Consider the following 22,041-nt stretch of genomic DNA (forward strand, 5'->3'; position numbering starts at 1 on the left):
TCACAGCGTTGCAGCTCTCTTACGAACACACACTTTTGCACACATGCATGTTTCAATAAATACACACATAGAAATGTATGTACAGACATACATATGCACAATCACACATAGACAAACACACACACCCACACACATACAGCTTGCTAGCTTGATGCTTCAGCTGTGCTGTGTGACCTGCATGAGTTGGTTTTATTTTCTGTGAAATGCCAAGCAGGGAGAGACCGCTCTGGCCGGTGTGGCTGATTGGCATAAACATAGCCGGTTCACACTAGGTCTGGCTAAAGGTGAACTCCTACACATGGAAGAAGGTAGGTGGTCTGCCCCCTATTTTACACACTCCGGGTCCCCCTATGAACACTAGCAACAACAACAAAGTGAAAAACAAAGGATGTCTATCCTACTGAGCCAGCAGATTCAGTTTGTCAATGAACATCGGGGGAATGCTTGGTTACCATGCCAGCTGTGGCAGATGTAAATTTGTTTGGGAGGTGTGAGATGACCAGAGGAGCTGGGTGCTAAACAAAGCCTCAATGCCACCATAAAAAGGCAGCCAGCCAAGCAGCCAGCGCTGGATAATGTGTTGATTACAGAGCTTGGATGTGGCGGACTCCTTTCTAGTTAAAGCATCATGCTCTGAGCATATTTCAATCTCTTTTCAAACGCTGGAAGGCAATGGGTAAAAGAGGCACATTCACTCATATCCCACACCCTCTCAATCCGTATCAACAAACACAAACACCAAAACACACACAAACACATTTACACGCACATAAACACACATAAAGTGGGGTGAATGGCCAAAGTCCGGTATCACCTCCGTAAGGCCAGAGTTCTGTCTAAGGAATAATTTTGAGAAAACATAACAGCACATTATTGTGGTAAACTGTGAGATATTTTCCTAAGAAGAAACGACAGAGCGTTATGTCTCATGGTATGGTGAAGTGGAGGGGCTTAATAGGCATGCTTCATTAGACGATAGTCCCAATGCAGAAGTGGGCAGTCTTGCTTTAAGACATGTGATGTGATCCAGCTCTCTCTCTCTCTCTCTTTTTCTCTCTGGCTGGGCTGTATTATAATAGACTCACACAGACACACACTACTTAGTGCTTTGGAAAGAGGGCTGAACCTCACACACATAATCAGCGCAGCTTCTCAATGGGGGGACGGAGCCAAGAGGAGACAGAACTGTCGTTCCGCTGGAGCTGATCTCAGTCTGTGTGTGAGAAGTGAGGAGGCAAATTAACGTTCTGTCGTCACGAGAGGGATTTTACCTTCACAGTACTGATCTAAAGGTGATATGAGCAGCCTTCCATCTTGTAAACACTGACTAGTTTGTAACAGCGTGTCATTCCTGTGAGCTGAGGTGGTTTCTGGTGACCGCATTCCCAGGATTTCAGACGGACAGAGAGAGTCGAGGGGGGCAAGCGGACGAGGCAGAAACAACAGCGCTTCTCCCCCTCTTATCCTGCAGCGTTGTTCTTCTTTACACCTGGAACTTTGTTGGGAATCCCTGGCCTCAGACTATGGATGGATTTAAGACAGCGTTGTGAGTCTGTTGAACAGACGGTGATACTGACAGCAGGGCACCCTTTCTTTTGACCAAACAGACCACTCAGGTAAGGCTGTGGGGTTATTCTCTGAGACTGTTGGTGCTTTCTGATTATATTCTATTCCTTCCGCAAAATATACTATTATTTAAAGAAATCTGATTATGGAAATGTTATAAAATAAGGCTAGCTGTCATGTTTGTATTAAGTGGAAGGGCTCCAGGAGTAACTGAATAATGATGACAGGTATGAGCTGTGAGCGACAGACAGGCAGAGCATGTGACACAACCTGCATATCTCTGTTGGATTGAACAATTGTATGGTTTAATGAAGGAGAGTAGGCTATGGACATTGTAGATATATGTATGTTTTAGGACATACCAAATATTTTGTGTTGACTGATATATTTTAAAGTTACAGGCAGTTAGTTCTAAGTAGGGCAGAGATGTCAGTCTCATCCTTTTTTTTTTTTTAAAGACAAGGCTGCAAAATTCAAACGTTCTAGTCCAGACCAAGTTGCTTTTCAGAGTCAATATTATTCATTCATTTTCATGCTATATTACAAACACAATTATTAGCCTATATTGAGATGTGAAATTGTTACATGCAATCGAGATCAAGTCTATTCCATTTAAATGTGTTATTTTTATACAGGCTAACCTAATCTAACCGTTTCAAAAGAAGCCATTTACTTACCATATAAAATTGCCCCATTATACCTATGTTGTCGGGAAGGCTAAACATCTATATCCTGCCGAGATGGTGCGCAGGTGTGTCCGGGCAGGGGGCATGGTCTCGTGTTTAGTCTAAATTGGCAGGACATGGTATACTTGTAAAAAGACAATGTAAATGCCGTCATTACCAATTACGAATTCCACAACCATCAGGAACATTTCAATCAATGGTCTAATTAGTCTGCAAAGCAGAGACCAAACGGCTAGTTAAACAGATACGCAAATGGTAAATCCTGCATGAAGTGCACGTTCCTTGTTTATTCATTGAAAACCACGGAGGTAAGAATTCTAACGAAAAGTAATTTGTATACAAATATCCTGCTAGCCCTGATAAGGTGATTTATTTTTCATGTGTCTGCTATTTACTCGTGAAAGTTGTCCGTTTACATTAAAATGCATAAGCATGCCTGTGTGGTGCGGTCTGAATATCTTTCTCCGCCACCTCTCCATCCCTATTCTTTCGCGCTGTCGATCAGGACCACATTTCTTCTTTGACATGAATGAGTTCCGACAGTCGGAGAGTTGCTCAGAGCTGAACCGAAAGGCTGAGAGGACAAAAGAGCAGTTTCTCTCCATGCTGTTGTTCAGGCAAAAGACTACGTTTTTTTTCAGGAACTTGCTAGAAACACAGCGTGTTAAAAAGCATTCCCCAGGGAACAGTTCACATTTCCACAAAATGTAGGATTATAGCAAATTTATTGCAGGAGATGGGATTACAATATGCCGCTAATAAAACTAATTATAGGCTATGCTTAATTTCTGCATGTTGAATATTCAGTAGGCTAGTCTCAATGTCATTTCAGGGTAGAGGCGAGAATGTAAACTTTTTCTCGAACTGACATGCACACACCAAGTTGCTATAGGCTAGTAGCCTATCATTTGGGGAGAAAAAATCCCAGCACATCTGAAGGCAACGGAATAGCCTAAATACTGTATATGTGTAGCAGTGGCGACCTGTCATTCAGGTCAGCTAAATAATACAAAATAATAATAATTATATAAATATATTTGTTGCCTGTTTTGCATGTTATTTTGGAATGAATGTGTCACATATCAGTTTGCAAACAATGTAAAATAATATATAATTGAGTTAATAAAGCCGAATACAAACATTGTCTCTTTTTTTGCTTTGTTGAGTAAGGCAGCCCCAAAATGAAGTTGTTCAGCCTAGATCAGTGCTTTCTGTGGTGGTGGGGCAGCCATCTAAAAACACGGAGCAAAAGGATTGGTAATGTTCTCTAGTTGCCCCGTGATTGGCCCGTGATGTTCTGCCACTCATGGAGACACTACTTCACCACTAAATCTATGAGCAGAGCTCGAAAAGCCCCTTGGGTGCTGCCATAGAGTTACATTAGAGTGCCCATCCAAGAAGGCTCAAGATCGTTGGCCACAGATAAAACGGCATCGAATCACGTTATATCTACCATAGCTTTGATTGGACTGATCATGTCAACATCATACTTTCAAAATCTTAGCTAGGAAGCTAGCAGTCATCGTCATGAATCAAGTCGACAATCTACGGACAAATCCTTTTCAATCCTTGTCATATGAAGAGAAATTATAAATAAAACGTATCAGTGCTCATCTGCCATTGGACATAAACATTACACAACAAATTGGAAATTGCAAATTTGACATTGAGTGGTTTGGAAGGAATCAGTGGCTAACTGCAAGCATTGCAAAGCAATCACTAGCCTGCTTTTCAGTGTAGTGGTGTGTGGTCCAAGTCTGGGTTGAAGGGTCACTTTTCCAAGCTTATAAGATAAGCATTTAACATTGGCCATGCTGTCAATCCAGCATGACTTCTACCGCATTCAAAACAACTGGAAACTGGGAAATCTCAGACTTCAGTGAGTTCAAGACAACTGGGAATTTGGAAAGAACAAGCTCAGACTGGGAAAATACATTTTAAACGGTCATCCATCTCAGAATTCCAAGTTGGGAACTCGTCATCTTTTTAGAGCTCCGACCTAAAGATCACTGACATCATGATTCAACCTTGCTTATTTCCTAAGTTCCCATTTGTCTTGAATGCACCATCAATCCAGAGAATGCCAGACTTACATTTATTTATTACATCTAATTAGCTAGGCAAGTCAGTTAAGAACAAATTCTTATTTACAATGATGGCCTAGGAACAGTGAGTTTACTGCTTTGTTCAGGGCAGAACAACATTTTTTTTACCTTGTCAGCTCAGGGATTCGATCTTGCAACCTTTCGGTTACTGGCACATCGCTCTAACCACTAGGCTACCTGCCACTTTGATGACAAAGGTTGATGACAAAATTTGCCCACGAAGGACCACCGTGACACCTTCCTGTTCAAGTGAGCACAGCACAACAAGGTGAGTCCAAAATGTATTGTATGCTGCTGCATAAATGATGTAATATGCCAGGCAGATATATATACTGTAGCTAACAAAGTAATAATAAGTGTATGTTGAGTAGTAAGCTGTTAGCTGTTGGTGGTGCATATGTTGCCTATAGCCTGTTTTAGAGAAATGTCATCATCGAACATTGTAAGAGCTTTCATTGTCTGTTTATATGACCCCTTTATTTATTTTACGGTTCTGACTTGGTGTACAGTGAGATTACTGTAAGAACGGCCCACATTCTGAATTCTGTCGCTGTACATTTCAAAAGTGCTGAACAAATAGTTACAGTGCCTTGCGAAAGTATTCGGCCCCCTTGAACTTTGAGACCTTTTGCCACATTTCAGGCTTCAAACATAAAGATATAAAACTGTTTTTTTTTGTGAAGAATCAACAACAAGTGGGACACAATCATGAAGTGGAACGACACTTATTGGATATTTCAAACTTTTTTAACAAATCAAAAACTGAAAAATTGGGCGTGCAAAATTATTCAGCCCCCTTAAGTTAATACTTTGTAGCGCCACCTTTTGCTGCGATTACAGCTGTAAGTCGCTTGGGGTATGTCTCTATCAGTTTTGCACATCGAGAGACTGACATTTTTTCCCATTTCTCCTTGCAAAACAACTCGAGCTCAGTGAGGTTGGATGGAGAGCATTTGTGAACAGCAGTTTTCAGTTCTTTCCACAGATTCTCGATTGGATTCAGGTCTGGACTTTGATTTGGCCATTCTAACACCTGGATATGTTTATTATTGAACCGTTCCATTGTAGATTTTGCTTTATGTTTTGGATCATTGTCTTGTTGGAAGACAAATCTCCGTCCCAGTCTCAGGTCTTTTGCAGACTCCATCAGGTTTTCTTCCAGAATGGTCCTGTATTTGGCTCCATCCATCTTCCCATCAATTTTAACCATCATCCCTGTCCCTGCTGAAGAAAATCAGGCCCAAACCATGATGCTGCCACCTCCATGTTTGACAGTGGGGATGGTGTGTTCAGCTGTGTTGCTTTTACGCCAAACATAACGTTTTGCATTGTTGCCAAAAAGTTCAATTTTGGTTTCATCTGACCAGAGCACCTTCTTCCACATGTTTGTTGTGTCTCCCAGGTGGCTTGTGGCAAACTTTAAACAACACTTTTTATGGATATCTTTAAGAAATGGCTTTCTTCTTGCCACTCTTCCATAAAGGCCAGATTTGTGCAATATACGACTGATTGTTGTCCTATGGACAGTCTCCCACCTCAGCTGTAGATCTCTGCAGTTCATCCAGAGTGATCATGGGCCTCTTGGCTGCATCTCTGATCAGTGTTCTCCTTGTATGAGCTGAAAGTAGAGGGATGACCAGGTCTTGGTAGATTTGCAGTGGTCTGATACTCCTTCCATTTCAATATTATCGCTTGCACAGTGCTCCTTGGGATGTTTAAAGCTTGGGAAATCTTTTTGTATCCAAATCCGGCTTTAAACTTCTTCACAACAGTATCTCGGACCTGCCTGGTGTGTTCCTTGTTCTTCATGATGCTCTCTGCGCTTTTAACGGACCTCTGAGACTATCACAGTGCAGGTGCATTTATTCGGAGACTTGATTACACACAGGTGGATTGTATTTATCATCATTAGTCATTTAGGTCAACATTGGATCATTCAGAGATCCTCACTGAACTTCTGGAGAGAGTTTGCTGCACTGAAAGTAAAGGGGCTGAATAATTTTGCACGCCCAATTTTTCAGTTTTTGATTTGTTAAAAAAGTTTGAAATATCCAATAAATGTCGTTCCACTTCATGATTGTGTCCCACTTGTTGTTGATTCTTCACAAAAAAATACAGTTTTATATCTTTATGTTTGAAGCCTGAAATGTGGCAAAAGGTCGCAAAGTTCAAGGGGCCGAATACTTTCGCAAGGCACTGTATATTGACTACATCCGTCCTAGTTTGTTCATGAATGTTTTAATCGAATTATGGATTGCCTCTTATCCGCTCATCGTCCCCTTATGCCATAGTTTGTACATCTCAATTGTCAGTAGAAACCACATCTGTTTAAGCAAGTCAGCCATATCAGCTATGTTATTTTAAAAGGTAGTAAATGAGGCTGAATTAACTATTGCAGTGCTCTGCTGATAGTCAGGTGTAGCAGTGGTAAGGATTCACTCCATGGTGTTGAAAATAACATCTCTGCTGTTAGGACAGATTTATGTAAACCCTAACAGTTTATGGGCACCTTTTCCCAGCATTATAGTGCAATTAATGTATTGTTTAGTGTTATGTTGTGTAGTTTCTTTGTTGGCATGCGTTTACCCCAAAATTGGAGAGATTGACATGCTAAAATCACCACTGATGTGTAGGCCTATGTGTGAATGACTCTCCACTTAAAATTGTCTTTGAAGCAATTGTTCTCACCATTTATAAATGAGAAACCCTTTTTCAGTAATAACTAAGAAGTAATTAGCATAATACAACCGGTATAACAGGTGGTCTCAGTCTAGGTCTTTCTCCATTATCAAATTAATACTATAACACACTTAAACCAAGAGGACAACTCACTGATGGCAATCTGTGGCAAAGTATTCGGCCTAATGTGGTTCACGGCCCAGGAAGATGGCGGGAAGGCGCTGGACTCTTTCAGGCGAAGTCAGATGTTTTATTTTACAGCAAGGTGATCAGTGTTCAGCATTTGACTTGAATAGGCAGTTCACTTCTCAAGAGTATTTGATCTAAAATACATCTCATTGTTAAACTCTAAATGGTATGAGTACCCAGTTAGGTAAAATATCCATACTATTAATTGTCGTGTCTTTACTATCATTAAATTGAAGACTTATTTTTTTTCTCTGTAATTAGTATTATTAATCAACTGATTAATCATGTAACTGTAATTAACTAGGAAGTCGGGGCACCAAGGCAAAATATTCAGATTACAAAGTTATCATTTCCTAAAATAACTTTTCAGATATTTTATCTTATCAATTAGTCTTCGAATTAATTAATTATTTACTTTACCTCACGTTAGTCTCATTCCAAACGTCGTAAATTGTTGGTTATCTGCACGAACCCAGTCTTCACTATGAGTCATCCATACATCAATTGTCTTAAATAATTTATTTATTACTAAGTAATTCACAGAAATGCATAAACATACAGTAAATATGGTTACAAGAAATGATAGGAGAATGTGCCCTAGTGGGCTAAACCAGCATGGGGGCTTGTTAGACAAAAGGGGAAGTGGGGGTCGACTAAGAAGTCACTACAGAGTGATAATTATAACAATTTAAATGCTAATCCTTTACAGAAAAATACTCTCTTGATTGTTGTTAGAGGGGATAGTTCAGAGTGACATTAATTTGTTTTGTTGTAGAATGAATGTTTCGGCGGTTGTTCTTCGCGTTCAATGATACCGAATTCCTAGCTGCAGACTAGTAATTAATATCAAAGCCTTGTTCTTATTCTGTCAGTATCGATAGTCTAAGAGTTTAACCACGTGGTATGGTTAAAAGATTCAGCAATGGTCTACAACCTTCGTCCTCTCCTAATGGAGAAAAACATGGTCTGGTTGAGAATTTCTCAAAGTTGGGTTTTATTCAGAATTGCAGAAAAGGGTCTGTCTCAGGATGCCTGACCCTAACTGGGCTCAGGGGCGGTCCTCTGATTTAGTTCAAATCAAAAGGGAATTGGATTTTCTTTCATTAAACAGTCCAAAATCATATACCACACTACTACAAACAGTATCATACTCACTCATTCATCTTATACAGCAATTAGATGTAAACCTCATATCTGAGGCTATTATATAAACAGCGTTATGGTAATGTGGCCACACCGTCTTCCATGAGCTTCCCCAAGTTGTAACAAATGGACCAGTTCGTAGCTGGATTCTTCACCGATCTTTTATACTTTCTCCGGAACATGAAATTTGTTTGTACCTCAAGTTCTGTGAGGTGGAAGAAATTCCTTTGTGCTCTATGAAAATGTACTCTCTCTATACTGTGTGTCCATGAGGATCCTCAGGAATTTACGACGTCTCTCTGACCACAGCAGCCTAGTTGAAGGAGGAAAGGGGGAGGCAGGGAGAGGGGGATGGGGCTTGCTATACCCAAAGAGGGCAACGTCATGACATCATCAACTACAAATTGTATGGAGCTCATATGTTTTATATTTTCAAAATAACAAACAGGGAGAATGTTAACCACTGTGCCACATTTGGCGCCTCCAAACTGGGCATCATGGGCACCAAATCTGGCACCCCAGCCCCCTTGGAACGGGAAGTGCATGTCTGATGGTGGGAAATATTGCAGGGTGTCTTGGGGTAAAACGTCCCTCAACTACCATCGAACAGCGTGAAGAGAACCCATGCCCATTCACAGATTCTGTGTGTGACTCTGAGAGCGAAGTCTTGTGTCTGCAGTGATGCTCGTGGCAACATCATTTTGCTGAGTCTACCTTTAAGTGTACCATGTAAATAAACTGTGCTAAAAGTTTTTAAAACCAAATGCTTGATATTGGCTAGTCATAATTATTGACATGAAGATAACCAAACAAAGAGAAGCAAGTGAATGAACCTGCACATATCTCTGAACATAATGATTTAATGGTGATTGTAATTAGAAAATTACTGTTATAATAATGGTAAACTGGTAAAACCAAAAAGTAAGTATTGTATTATAGTCCCTTAATAGAGAGAATGGAGACACATTGATACACAACTTGGGTGCAGGACCTGAATTCATATTCTCTTACAGTAGGAATGCCTTTCAAACAATAATGTATAAGATTATATGGACAGGAAGGACCTGATCCTGGACCGGCAGTCCTACTCTGAGATGGTTTATAAATATGGGCCCAGGTCGTGAAAATGACTGGGAGAGAAAATGACCACTGCAGTTTTGGCTGGATAGGAAGGGGTTGCTTTAGTGAATGCAGGACCATGAGCATGGGAGAATCTCAATTGGTTTAGCTCAACGATGAGTCAAAGGGGGTGTGGCGGATTTAAAACAGTTCCGCACTAGCCGCTGAAAGGATACTCATGAGTGTCCTTGGAGAGACGAGGCTATTGAGGAGTGGACGACACTAACAAATTGACACTCTCCTCGACCACTCGACCGCTTATCGGTTTCCGGGTCATATAGGAGAGGAGGAAAGAGGAGAGAACGGACTTGAGAATCTCCCCATTTGTATCAGAATGAAGCTGAGAGGAGAGGACGTAGTAACACCTGGAGAGTAGGAGTTATTATTCCCAGTGAGGGAGGGAGAGGTGTGGGTCCATATGTCAGCCTTCAGCAGCCATTAGGCTACCGTTTAGTGAATGGCCAAGGTGTCTCATTATGCCTTTATGTGTACTGTTTTCATTTCACATTCAACTATGTTGACACTACACTGTTCCAGCATCAGAGATGAAAATGACTCTGAGCATATCCTAAAATTGAAACATACAGTACCATTCAAAAGTTTGGACACACCTACTCATTCAAGGGTTCTTATTTATTTTTACTATTTTCTTGTCATGACTTCCGCCGAAGTCGGTCCCTCTCCTTGTTCGGGCGGCGTTCGGCAGTCGACGTCACCGGTCTTCTAGCCATCGCCGATCCACCTTTCATTTTCCATTTGTTTTGTCTTTGTTTTCTACACACCTGGTTCCATTCCCCAATTACATGTTCACGTGTTTAACCCTCTGTTTCCCCCATGTTTTTGTGCGTGATTGTTTCTATGTTCATTCGGTACGTTATGGCTGTTTTTTGATGGGTGCTGTTTACACCCGTGCGTAATTGAATCCCGTTTATTGTTGGTCAAGTGTATGTTTACCGTGTGCCTTTATTTTGATTAAAGTACGCTGCTCACTCATTCTGCTCTCCTGCGCCTGACTTCATGCACCAGCTACACCCACCATCTGACATTTCTACATTATACAAAATAGTGAAGACATCAAAACTATGAAATAACACAAGTGTTAAACAAATCAAAATATATTTTATATTTGAGATTTTTCAAAATAGCCACCCTTTGCCTTGATGACAGCTTCACTTGGAATGCTTTTCCAACAGTTTTGAAGGAGTTTCCACATATGCTGAGCACTTGTTGGCTGCTTTTCCTTCACTCTGGGGTCCAACTCATCCCAAACCATCTCAATTGGAATGAGGTCAGGTCATTGTGGAGGCCATCTGATGCAGCACTCCATCACTCTCCTTCTTGGTCAAATAGCCCTTACACAGCCTGGAGGTGTGTTGGGTCATTGTCCTGTTGAAAAACAAACTATAGTCCCACTAAGCGCAAACCAGATGGGATGGTGTATCGCTTTAGAATGCTGGGGTAGCTATCCTGGTTAAGTGTGCCTTGAAATTTAAATTAATCACTGACTGTGCCACCTTCAAAGCACCCCCACACCTTCACACCTCCTCCTCCATGCTTCACGTGGGAACCATACATTTGGAGATCATCCATTCACCTACTCTGCGTATCACAAGACACGGTGGTTGGAACGAAAAATCTCAAATTTGGACTCATCAGACCAAAGGACAGATTTCCACTGGTCTAATGTCTATTGCTCATGCTTCTTGGCCCAAGCAAGTGTTCTCTTTTTATTGCTGTCCTTTAGTAGTTGTTTCTTTGCAGCGATTCAACCATGAAGGCCTGATTCACGCAGAGTCCTCTGAACAGTTGATGTTGAGATGTGTCTGTTACTTGAACTCTGTGAAGCAGATAGCCTAGTGGGAAGCAGGTATCCTAGTGGTTAGTGTTGGATAGTAACCAAAAGGTTGCAAGATCAAATCCCTGAGCTGAAAAGGTATAAATCTGTAGTTCTGCCCCTAAGCAAGGCAGTTAACCCACTGTTCCTAGGCTGTCATGGGAAAAAATAATTTGTTCTTAGCTGAATTGCCTAGTAAAATAAAAATGTATTTGGGTTGCAATTTCTGAAGCTCTAATGAACTTATCCTCTGCAGCAGAAGTAACTCTGGGTCTTCCTTTCCTGTGGCGGTCCTCATGAGAGCCAGTTTCATCATAGCACTTGATAATTTTTGCGACTGCACTTGAGAAACTTTCAAAGTTCTTGACATTTTCCGGATTGATCGACCTTCGTGTCTTAAAGTAATGATAGGACTGTAGTTTTTTTTCCTTATTTGAGCTGTTCTTGCCATAATATGGACTTGGTCTTTTACCAAATAGGGCTATCTTCTGTATACCACCCCTACCTTGTCCCAACACAACTGATTGGCTCAAACACAGTAAGGAGGAAAGAAAATCCACAAATTAACTTTTATCAAGGCACAGCTGTTAATTTAAATGCGTTCCAGGTGACTACCTCATTAAGCTGGTTGAGAGAATGCCAAGCGTTTGCAAAGCTGTTACAGTGCCTTGCGAAAGTATTCGGCCCCCTTGAACTTTGCGACCTTTTGCCACATTTCAGGCTTCAAACATAAAGATATAAAACTGTATTTTTTTTGTGAAGAATCAACAACAAGTGGGACACAATCATGAAGTGGAACAACATTTATTGGATATTTCAGACTTTTTTAACAAATCAAAAACTGTAAAATTATTCAGCCCCTTTACTTTCAGTGCAGCAAACTCTCTCCAGAAGTTCAGTGAGGATCTCTGAATGATCCAATGTTGACCTAAATGACTAATGATGATAAATACAATCCACCTGTGTGTAATCAAGTCTCCGTATAAATGCACCTGCACTGTGATAGTCTCATAGGTCCGTTAAAAGCGCAGAGAGCATCATGAAGAACAAGGAACACACCAGGCAGGTCCGAGATACTGTTGTGAAGAAGTTTAAAGCCGGATTTGGATACAAAAAGATTTCCCAAGCTTTAAACATCCCAAGGAGCACTGTGCAAGCGATAAAATTGAAATGGAAGGAGTATCAGACCACTGCAAATCTACCAAGACCTGGCCGTCCCTCTAAACTTTCAGCTCATACAAGGAGAAGACTGATCAGAGATGCAGCCAAGAGGCCAAAGATCACTCTGGATGAACTGCAGAGAACTACAGCTGAGGTGGGAGACTCTGTCCATAGGACAACAATCAGTCGTATATTGCACAAATCTGGCCTTTATGGAAGAGTGGCAAGAAGAAAGCCATTTCTTAAAGATATCCATAAAAAGTGTCGTTTAAAGTTTGCCACAAGCCACCTGGGAGACACACCAAACATGTGGAAGAAGGTGCTCTGGTCAGATGAAACCAAAATTGAACTTTTTGGCAACAATGCAAAACGTTATGTTTGGCGTAAAAGCAACACAGCTGAACACACCATCCCCACTGTCAAACATGGTGGTGGCAGCATCATGGTTTGGGCCTGCTTTTCTTCAGCAGGGACAGGGAAGATGGTTAAAATTGATGGGAAGATGGATGGAGCCAAATACAGGACCATTCTGGAAGAAAACCTGATGGAGTCTGCAAAAGACCTGAGACTGGGACGGAGATTTGTCTTCCAACAAGACAATGATCCAAAACATAAAGCAAAATCTACAATGGAATGGTTCAAAAATAAACATATCCAGGTGTTAAAATGGCCAAGTCAAAGTCCAGACCTGAATCCAATCGAGAATCTGTGGAAAGAACTGAAAACTGCTGTTCACAAATGCTCTCCATCCAACCTCACTGAGCTCGAGCTGTTTTGCAAGGAGGAATGGGAAAAAATGTCAGTCTCTCGATGTGCAAAACTGATAGAGACATACCCCAAGCAACTTACAGCTGTAATCGCAGCAAAAGGTGGCGCTACAAAGTATTAACTTAAGGGGGCTGAATAATTTTGCACGCCCAATTTTTCAGTTTTTGATTTGTTAAAAAAGTTTGAAATATCCAATAAATGTCGTTCCACTTCATGATTGTGTCCCACTTGTTGTTGATTCTTCACAAAAAAATACAGTTTTATATCTTTATGTTTGAAGCCTGAAATGTGGCAAAAGGTCGCAAAGTTCAAGGGGGCCGAATACTTTCGCAAGGCACTGTATCAAGGCAAAGGGTGGCTTTTTTGAAGAATCTCAAATATAAAATATATTTCGATTTGTTTGACACTTTTGGTTACCACATGATTCCATACAGTATGTGTTATTTCATAGTTTTGACGTCTTCACTATTATTCTAAAATGTAGAAAATAGTAAAAAATTAAGAAAAACCCTTGAATGAGTAGTCCAAACTGGTCCAAACTTTTGACCTTTATGTTTTGAGCTGATAGGCTACAGTGTGTACATTGTGTGTAACCAATATCAAATCAAACTACTATCATCATTAGCTTACTCATTTAATTAGCTAGTTATAGCTGTTGATTCGAAGCTCCTGTTTAGCCCTAATCAGAACATGTTCTACCAACCTTTACTTGCCGATACTTTCTTAATTCTTAATTCGGCAAGCACCAGTGTCTTCTAACCTCCATGGCTTGTTACAGGTAGAACATTGGAATTTAGAAAGAAAAAAATAAAGAAAAAAAAGTTTTGTCTATGAAGTAATCCAACAATGTATATGCTGCCGTCTTAGAGTATGTTTATATTCTCTCATTGATCAAGACAGGTGAGTGGCAAGCGATGTTGGATTTTTGAGTTGCGCACATGACGTGCAGTACTTTGGGAAGGACATCCGTTTACAGCTAAACAGGAGCATATGCACAATCTTGGACACAAGCTTGGTTGATTTGTGATGTTTTTCCCGATTGCAGTTTTTTGGGGAACTCGTCAAAAAGGCCCATCGTGGGAGAGGTGACCATATTGTAGTAATGTCCTTCAAATGCTACACTGTGGCTTTAATGGTCCTGTTTTCTCAGTAGCTACCTCATACAATACATTTTATTGTCTGTATTAGTCATGTTACAATCATTTTCAGTTCTCATGTATGATGATGTTTGACAAGCTTGACCAAGTCTCTTTCTCTTCAGATAGAGGTTTTTTGATTATCCTGAGATGGTCCTTCCCTAATGTCGCTCATGTCATTTCATGTTTATACCTTTTTTCTATTTCACCTCAAAGAGCCCTTTTTTCTGTCTTCACCTTTCCTAACATATGTAATTTGGTTAGTGTTTTTCCATATCTCTGCCATCTCTTTTGTAGGCCACCCTCTATCACCCACTTACTATTTTCTCTCTCCTCCTTTAGACAACCCTTGCCATGTGTCTCTAACCTTCTCTCTGCCCTCCTCCTATAGCCCATAGAGATAGATAGAGGACTCCAGTGCCCAATAACCCATTTAAGCATGTTCGGTGCCATCGAGGACTTTCACCATTTTGAAGTAATCAAGTTGGTGGGACTTCCTATTGGTTAAATAAGGATCACATATTTCCATCCAGATCACCAGGAGCGATCAGCCAATTAATTATACCTGTGAGCAAACATTCCATAACTGCATGTGGCAGTAAATTGCCAATCAGTTTGTTTATCAACTCATAGAAGTAGTAGAAGAACTTCAAAATGGAGACGGCCTCAATGGCGCTGCCCATGCTCTCACAGACGCAATAATGGGACAGATACAATTTTGCGTCCTCTAACTATCTCTATGCTCTAACCCTCTCTCTCTGCCCTCTTCCTCTAGCCACCCTCCCAGTCTGCCCTGCCATGTCCTTGTTCCTGGGCCTGTGGATTAGCCTTGGCTTCCTGCTGCTGTGCCAGGCCACGCTGTACGAGACCCTCCAGCAGCACCACGTGCCCCGGCCCGGACGCAATGCCATCCAGATCCTGGGTGAGTCCCTTTCTATGTTCTGTCACGCTGTGCCCACTACCCACCCAGTCCTCCCAGAGGAGCTCTCTGAGAAGTGTAAGAGTAAAATAAATACTATGTTATCACTGTATCCCCAGTGGAAACAGTGAAGCAATAGTCTTCTGTCTTTTGTAATAGATTGGTTTGCAACCAATATGTTAGCTACTGTGAGAAGAAGAATAGTGCACTGTGGTTTCAGAACTTTTTATATTTGTATGTTTCTATAGATTCTGGCGTTGTATAATGGATTATTTATGTTTCCTATGGTTCATTCATGTACCCAGCTGTCAGAGGTGTCATGCCCATAGGGGGCACAGGGACATGTGCCCCCTCAGATTTGTCCTGTTTTATTTTTTATAATTTGTTGCTGTTGTTTCTTTGTAATACCTCTAGCCACCGAACAATTGTTGGCTTTAGCTAACTCAGATAGGTAACCTATCTCCCAACCTCATAACTATCTACTAAGAAGCCATTTCAGGCTATCAAGGAAGTTAGAGTAGCTAGCTTGTTTAAGTATCCTAGCTGGCATGCCTGCTGGCAAGGTTGGTAGACTATAAAAGCAATTACTGAATGTACTAAAAAAGACTCCTTTCAATATTTTACCCAGATTTTAGCAGAGATGCAGAGAAGCATGTTTAGTTATAAATAACCACCAGTCAGGAGGATACAGACAGCTCAAGAGGTATGCTTCCATACACAGAAAAATAAATATATTTATGACATAGAATTAAGCATAATAATTTGGGGTCAAAAATGTTTTTTAAGGTATTTGAAATACAACATTCTCCAACTATTCGAACCAGCCACCCAGCAACCCATCCATCCAGACTTATTTTGTGCCTCATGACATTTTTGGGGTGCATTTTTGGGCGGCCTCTGCCAGCTGTATATAAAACTACACTATCTTCAAAGTTGGCTTTATTGACATTCTCCTACATTCTTTGCAATAAATTGTTTTGCTTAGAGTTAATTGTAATGTTTAAGCTCAGCTGCAGCTGCTGTTTTGATCTGAGGTTGGAACTCCCCCTCTGCCCCACACAGACAAAGAGCACTTTTTAACGGGAGAGGATTTTCAGTGTGGGGAAAGAGATTCAGGATGCTGCAATCACTATCAGACTAGCAGGTTGATTGGTACATAGGACAGGCTCTAGGCAAAACTCCCATCAGTATGCTGTGAGTGCAGGCTGCTTTGATCACTGTGGCTTAAATGGAAATAACAATTATGTTTCTCTCTCACATTCTGCAATTAAAGCCAGTTCCTTCTCCACTGTGGGGGCTAAAGGGGAGGGGGTCAGTGAGATGGCTCTGATTCTCCTCATTTATGTGGGAGTAGAGTAGTCGCGCTCGTCACTCCCCAGCCATGTGTCTTTGGAAGCAGGCTCCTTTAAGCTTTTAACAATGACTCGCTCCTGGAAGCTTCTGATGACAATACTATTACAAACCCCGTTCACCAGGAAACCAAATCCCAATGCCTGTTAAACATTGATTCCATCTATCTGTGCTTGTCTCATTCTCCGAGCCGTGCTGCACCACGGAGTGAAAAGACAGTGATTGAAGCAAAAGCAACAAAAAAAGAGACATTGATTTCCCCGACTTGTGATGTCAAGACAAGACTGTTGATAGCCAATGAGGTTTTTAAGCAGCAGGGAACTGGAGCAGTTGTGCAGGGCAGGTGTCTTGTTTTGGAGTTGGAACAGCTGACGTAGTGGGACTTGGTTGTGGGTGTGAGACAGAGGCTTCACACAAAGTGCTTTGAGCTCATTAATTGGAACAAGTGAGAACAGGATGAGCGACAGAATGAATTTTTCAAAACTTTGTTTCCAGGTTTTTTGTACAAGGATGTGCATGGCCTACAGTAAGTGTCTTCTGAATTATGTAGAGGTCCAAGTGAAAACAAAGAGAAAACCCTGCCCACGGCACATAGAGAAGTCAGCTAAGTTATTGGTGAGATAAATATCCTCCTGTTCTAGTTTTGTGAAAGGGTTCTTGTCAGAGAAATCAGCTTGTACAAACACACACACACACACACTCCATTTTATTTCTCAGCAAAGTCATTATGGCATGGCATTTTCATGGTCCTCTGGGGAACTGGGGGATGCATACACAAAGTGAGCCTGAGAGCAGAAGTGTTCTGTCTGAGAGCAGGAGTGTTCTGTCTGAGAGCAGGAGTGTTCTGTCTGAGAGCAGGAGTGTTCTGTCTGAGAGCAGAAGTGTTCTGTCTGAGAGCAGGAGTGTTCTGTCTGAGAGCAGGAGTGTTCTGTCTGAGAGCAAGGAGTGTTCTGTCTGAGAGCAAGGAGTGTTCTGTCTGAGAGCAGGAGTGTTCTGTCTGAGAGCAGGAGTGTCCTGTCTGAGAACAGGAGTGTTCTGTCTGAGAGCAGAAGTGTTCTGTCTGAGAGCAGGAGTGTTCGGTCTGAGAGCAGGAGTGTTCGGTCTGAGAGCAGGAGTGTTCGGTGTGAGAGCAGAAGTGTTCGGTCTGAGAGCAGGAGTGTTCGGTCTGAGCGCAGGAATGTTCTGTGTTGTGAAAGTGGATGAAGCTCTGAGTTTTGGCACAGAAGAGCGCAGGATACATTTATTGTTCAGTGTGCTATGCAATAGTAAATAGTTTTATAAGGGAGAAGATTGGTACGTTCAATCAGCAGCATGTACTCAATGAAATTCTGTCACTGGCTGATTGTCAAAATCTAGAATGATAGCCTAAGTTGAACTTAATATTTCTATCTTCAACTAACAGTGATCAAGTGCAACAATTATTGATGAAATATATGTGTAATCACCATTGGATGTGATGACATTCACTATCATAGTAAAAAAACACTCCACATGTTCCCTTTATGTTGACCGTGTGAAGGACACCTTTTTTTCATAGTTGTTTTGCAACTGTACTATTTACTGTAGTGTCAAGGCCTTTTAAGTTCTCATCAATCTTACTCAACTGCAGAGTGGTGGTAACAGATGTAACCAGAACTGCTTTCTCAGAATTGAAATCCTATGATGAATATTTGTATTAGAATTGATTTAATAATTTGAGGATGCTCTCTGGTTTCAGCGACCAGATCATTTTTTATAAATAAATATGCAGTGGGTGGAGACCAAAGTGAGATCTCAGATTGATACATGCTTTGGTTTTATGTTTAGCTGTTTTCTGTAATAAAATATAATTGAATGGAAAAGTCATAATTAAAAAGAAAAGACATATGTCATAATGCATTACTCTGTAGATGCCTTCATCTGTGATGTATGGTAACATACAGGGTTTTGATGCGGTGAACATTGTAAACATAACTAATAAAAAGGAATTTTACATGTTACGATCCAAAGCATTTTACAATGGCTAAAACCATTGGCAGTCAATACACAAAAGAAACTTGAAGGCAATGCCAGAGAAACAACCAACGAACACAAACCTGTTTGTGAGTTGTGCTTCTGCCTTCGATGCAGTGTCTCTGTTTACACAACTTATGGCCTTGTACACATCATTCTGAAAACTGGAATGATACCCATGAGTCTACCAATTATTCCAACTATTGGAATATTACCTACCCAATTTCCATTATTTTCTAACAAAGGTTTTACACTATTGTTTGATTGACAGGCATATGTTCTGTACCAGAAAAAAAGCCTTAAATAAAGTTGTGTGGATTTCGATATGGGGCCTGGTTTTCAGTCTGGCTGAGTGAGTGAATGATACCGCAGCAGCAGCTCTCAGTACTCAGACGAGGGTGTGAATATATCTCTGCACAGGGGAAGTGAAGGTCATGTTGAGCAAGGTACAAATGTAATCCTCAAGCCTGTTCAAGCATCTAACAATGTTTTAAAAAATCTGCTTATCCCTTTCTGCAACAGTGAGCTGACAGAATGCCACTGCACAGTACATGCGTACCAAAAATATACAAGGAGAGATAGGGGTTTTCAACCTACATTTCTTTCTTTATTAGAATATTTCAGATAGAAATCTGCTGGTCACAGTTGAGGCTGGGATTGAGTAACGAGTCGCCTGACTGCTTCATCACCTGCTCAGGAAGCGGCGCCGTTGCCTTCCCATGAGCCTCTGCTTCGCGGCCTCCCCTACGTCCCCCGCGCCGGGAAAGATTGATTGTGCCCAGATTCTGGGCAGCCAATTCTGGTCTCTTAAGAAATAATCCACTACACTGACAGATGAGGCGAATGTGACATGACACACAAGCCCAGCTCAGCTCTTTCCTCTCCTGCCAACTGACACAGTACTGCCAGGTCCACTCCTGGAGAAAGCAGGTTGCTACTGTGGATGATTCTACTGGACACTATGCAGCCCAGTTGAAGGGTCAAACTGTAACATTTAAAGAAATATGGATTGTCATTGTTTGGAGAAGTTACATTGAAATCAAACATTTCTTAAAAGTCAGTTTTATGTTCAACTGCCACTGAATATGTATTTGTTTCCTTTCCAAATGGAAGTGCATTGTCATTGTGTGTCCTAGCAATGCTCATAGGGAGGATATTGAATGCAATGGCGATGCATTCGGTTTATGATTCTGACATAACTCTCTAAGGGCACTAGCTGATTCCCATTCTAATGTAAGCTACAATATTAACATACATCACTATTAGTATTGAAGGAGCTGTCCTTAGCTGTCATTTTGACAAAACAAAAACAGTGTTGTCAGACACAATAACAAGTCAATTGTTTGTTGCAATGACGGTGCTAAACTGTCTCTCATAGTTGATTAACTCAGCAGAACTGGTGACAGTAATGACAAGTTAGCCAGTTGTTCTCCCCGTTCTACATGAAGATGCAAGCAGCCACTTGGTGTGACTGTGAACTAATGATATGATTAGGAATCACTTGAATCATCCTGGGAAGAAATGCAGAAATACTGTATAGGAAGTAGGGTGCTGAGGACTTTGTTTTGGTGAAATCCATGCTGATTTTGGATGGTTTATAGCATAAGGTGAATAGGTCATAATTTGCATACTGCAGCAAACAGTGCTGATATTGATACTGTACTGCACTCTCGAGGGAGCTTGCAAGGAAGCATTTCACTGCACTGTTTATACAAAATGCAATTTGATTTGAACCCATACCATTTTTAAAACGGTTATAATGATTTAATCAATCGAATGTAAACACCTCATAATGAATAACCTTTTGAAAGATGATTGGAAGACAAGCGCTTTAATGATGTTCATGTTCAGTGTGTCATTTCATATGCAGTACTCCTTTAGTCTAGGAAAGCAGCAGAAAAGAGGCAGCAAAAAACATGTAATTACTGCTATTATTCATCATGACACAGAAATAACCATACAGCTAAACACAGTTTAAAGGGAGAAATAGCAGAAAATGAAATGTCAACCAATAGTAGTAAAATATGGGGAATCCTGTTGCCGATGAATGGAGCCCCATGTCACGATGAGCAGATTGACCACCATTTAACTGTGTGGAGGCTTTTTTATATGATTCATGTATCCAGACATTCTGAAATCTTTGTTATGGTTTACTTTGAACTTTTTTGCTGTGACTGTGGGCTCTTTTCTGTAGGATGAGATGTCTGAGTGTAGGTGGGTGTGTTGGTGAACCTTAGGGATCTATATTTCGGTAAATGAGAACTGGGTTGAATTCCGGAGACTTACATTTCAAGACTGAATCGATTTTTTTCATTGCCATGGGTATGTCTAGCTCAGAAGAGGGATGGTTTTCCTGGCTGAGTTTGAGAACATGCCAATTAGCTACACTATCAAACACACATTACAATTTATTTACGGATTTCTCAATTTCCTTTTTGCTGTGATTTACTGCCTGCTTTGTTCCATGCAGTAAAACATGAAAGATACATACACTGTAATCTCATGATAGTGCTCAAACCATATTTAAGTACTGTCAACATGAATGTAATCCAAATGACTGGTTCACTTATGCAACTTTTGATTTACAAGCTTTTACAAACTGCCAAAGGGCAGGCAGTTTTACAACTACCCACAGGAAGGTAACATCTCAGTATGAGTTTTTGTGTTTTTGTTTGGCCATTAATTTGATGCATTTCACACCCACTTTTAATTGCAAGAACTAATTAGTGTGAGAATGGATGGTGGAAACAGAATTCAATTAAATTCCGCTCACTGGAATGGATGGTGATTTAATCAGATTTTTTGTTGTGCAAATTCGATAAAAAGGAAACGTTTGATCAGGTTGGCTCACACACACACACACACACACACGCACACACACGCACACACACGCACACACACGCACACGCACATGCACACACACGCATGCACGCACGCACGCACACACACACACACACAGAAAGTCACAAATAAACCATCACCACCTAGACAGTGGCCAGGACAGGGGTCTGGGATAGTGAAATGGCTTTCTAAATGAGGTGACAGCAAGCAAGGTTCATCAATGCAATTCTCATGGCATAAGAAAAAGATACCTCCACATCCCCTAAAAAAAAAAACTACTTCAGTGGCTCTGACATAATTGCCTGATGATGAGAATCAAAAACTAAACGCACACAAATGTAATAAGAAACATCAATTTCAGAACGAGCCGTCTACCAAGGCATTCTTTTTCCGGGCTCGAACACCCAAAGCCTTTAATCTGGTTCCACATTGGGTTGTAATTGCTATAAAAACTGCAGGCTTTAGTTGAGAGCTCATTGTTGAGGTCTCTCACTCTATCACAGAGCATGCCCTTCGAGGTAATGAAAGCAACCTTTTTAAAACTGGGCAATAA

General features: G+C 41.0%; 1 protein-coding gene across 3 annotated transcripts in view; it reads left to right on the top strand.

The window, feature by feature from the left end:
* Positions 1-994: 994 nt before the first annotated feature.
* Positions 995-22,041, top strand: part of LOC110494505 (chemokine-like protein TAFA-1) — a 248,743-nt gene continuing 227,696 nt past the window's right edge. Inside the window, exons 1-2 of one of the 3 annotated variants that reach the window (XM_090205990.1) lie at positions 995-1,616; positions 15,162-15,308. In XM_090205990.1, coding sequence (XP_090062116.1) covers positions 15,185-15,308 — 124 coding nt within the window. In that variant the 5' untranslated portion in view covers positions 995-1,616; positions 15,162-15,184. The remainder of the gene's footprint in view (positions 1,617-15,161; positions 15,309-22,041) is intronic. The other 2 variants (XM_090205991.1, XM_021569633.3) reach the window with 2 other exon arrangements.

The sequence above is a fragment of the Oncorhynchus mykiss genome, chromosome 17 (assembly GCF_057628025.1).
Source record: "Oncorhynchus mykiss isolate SJ-2025 chromosome 17, ASM5762802v1, whole genome shotgun sequence".
Lineage (NCBI taxonomy): Eukaryota > Metazoa > Chordata > Actinopteri > Salmoniformes > Salmonidae > Oncorhynchus > Oncorhynchus mykiss.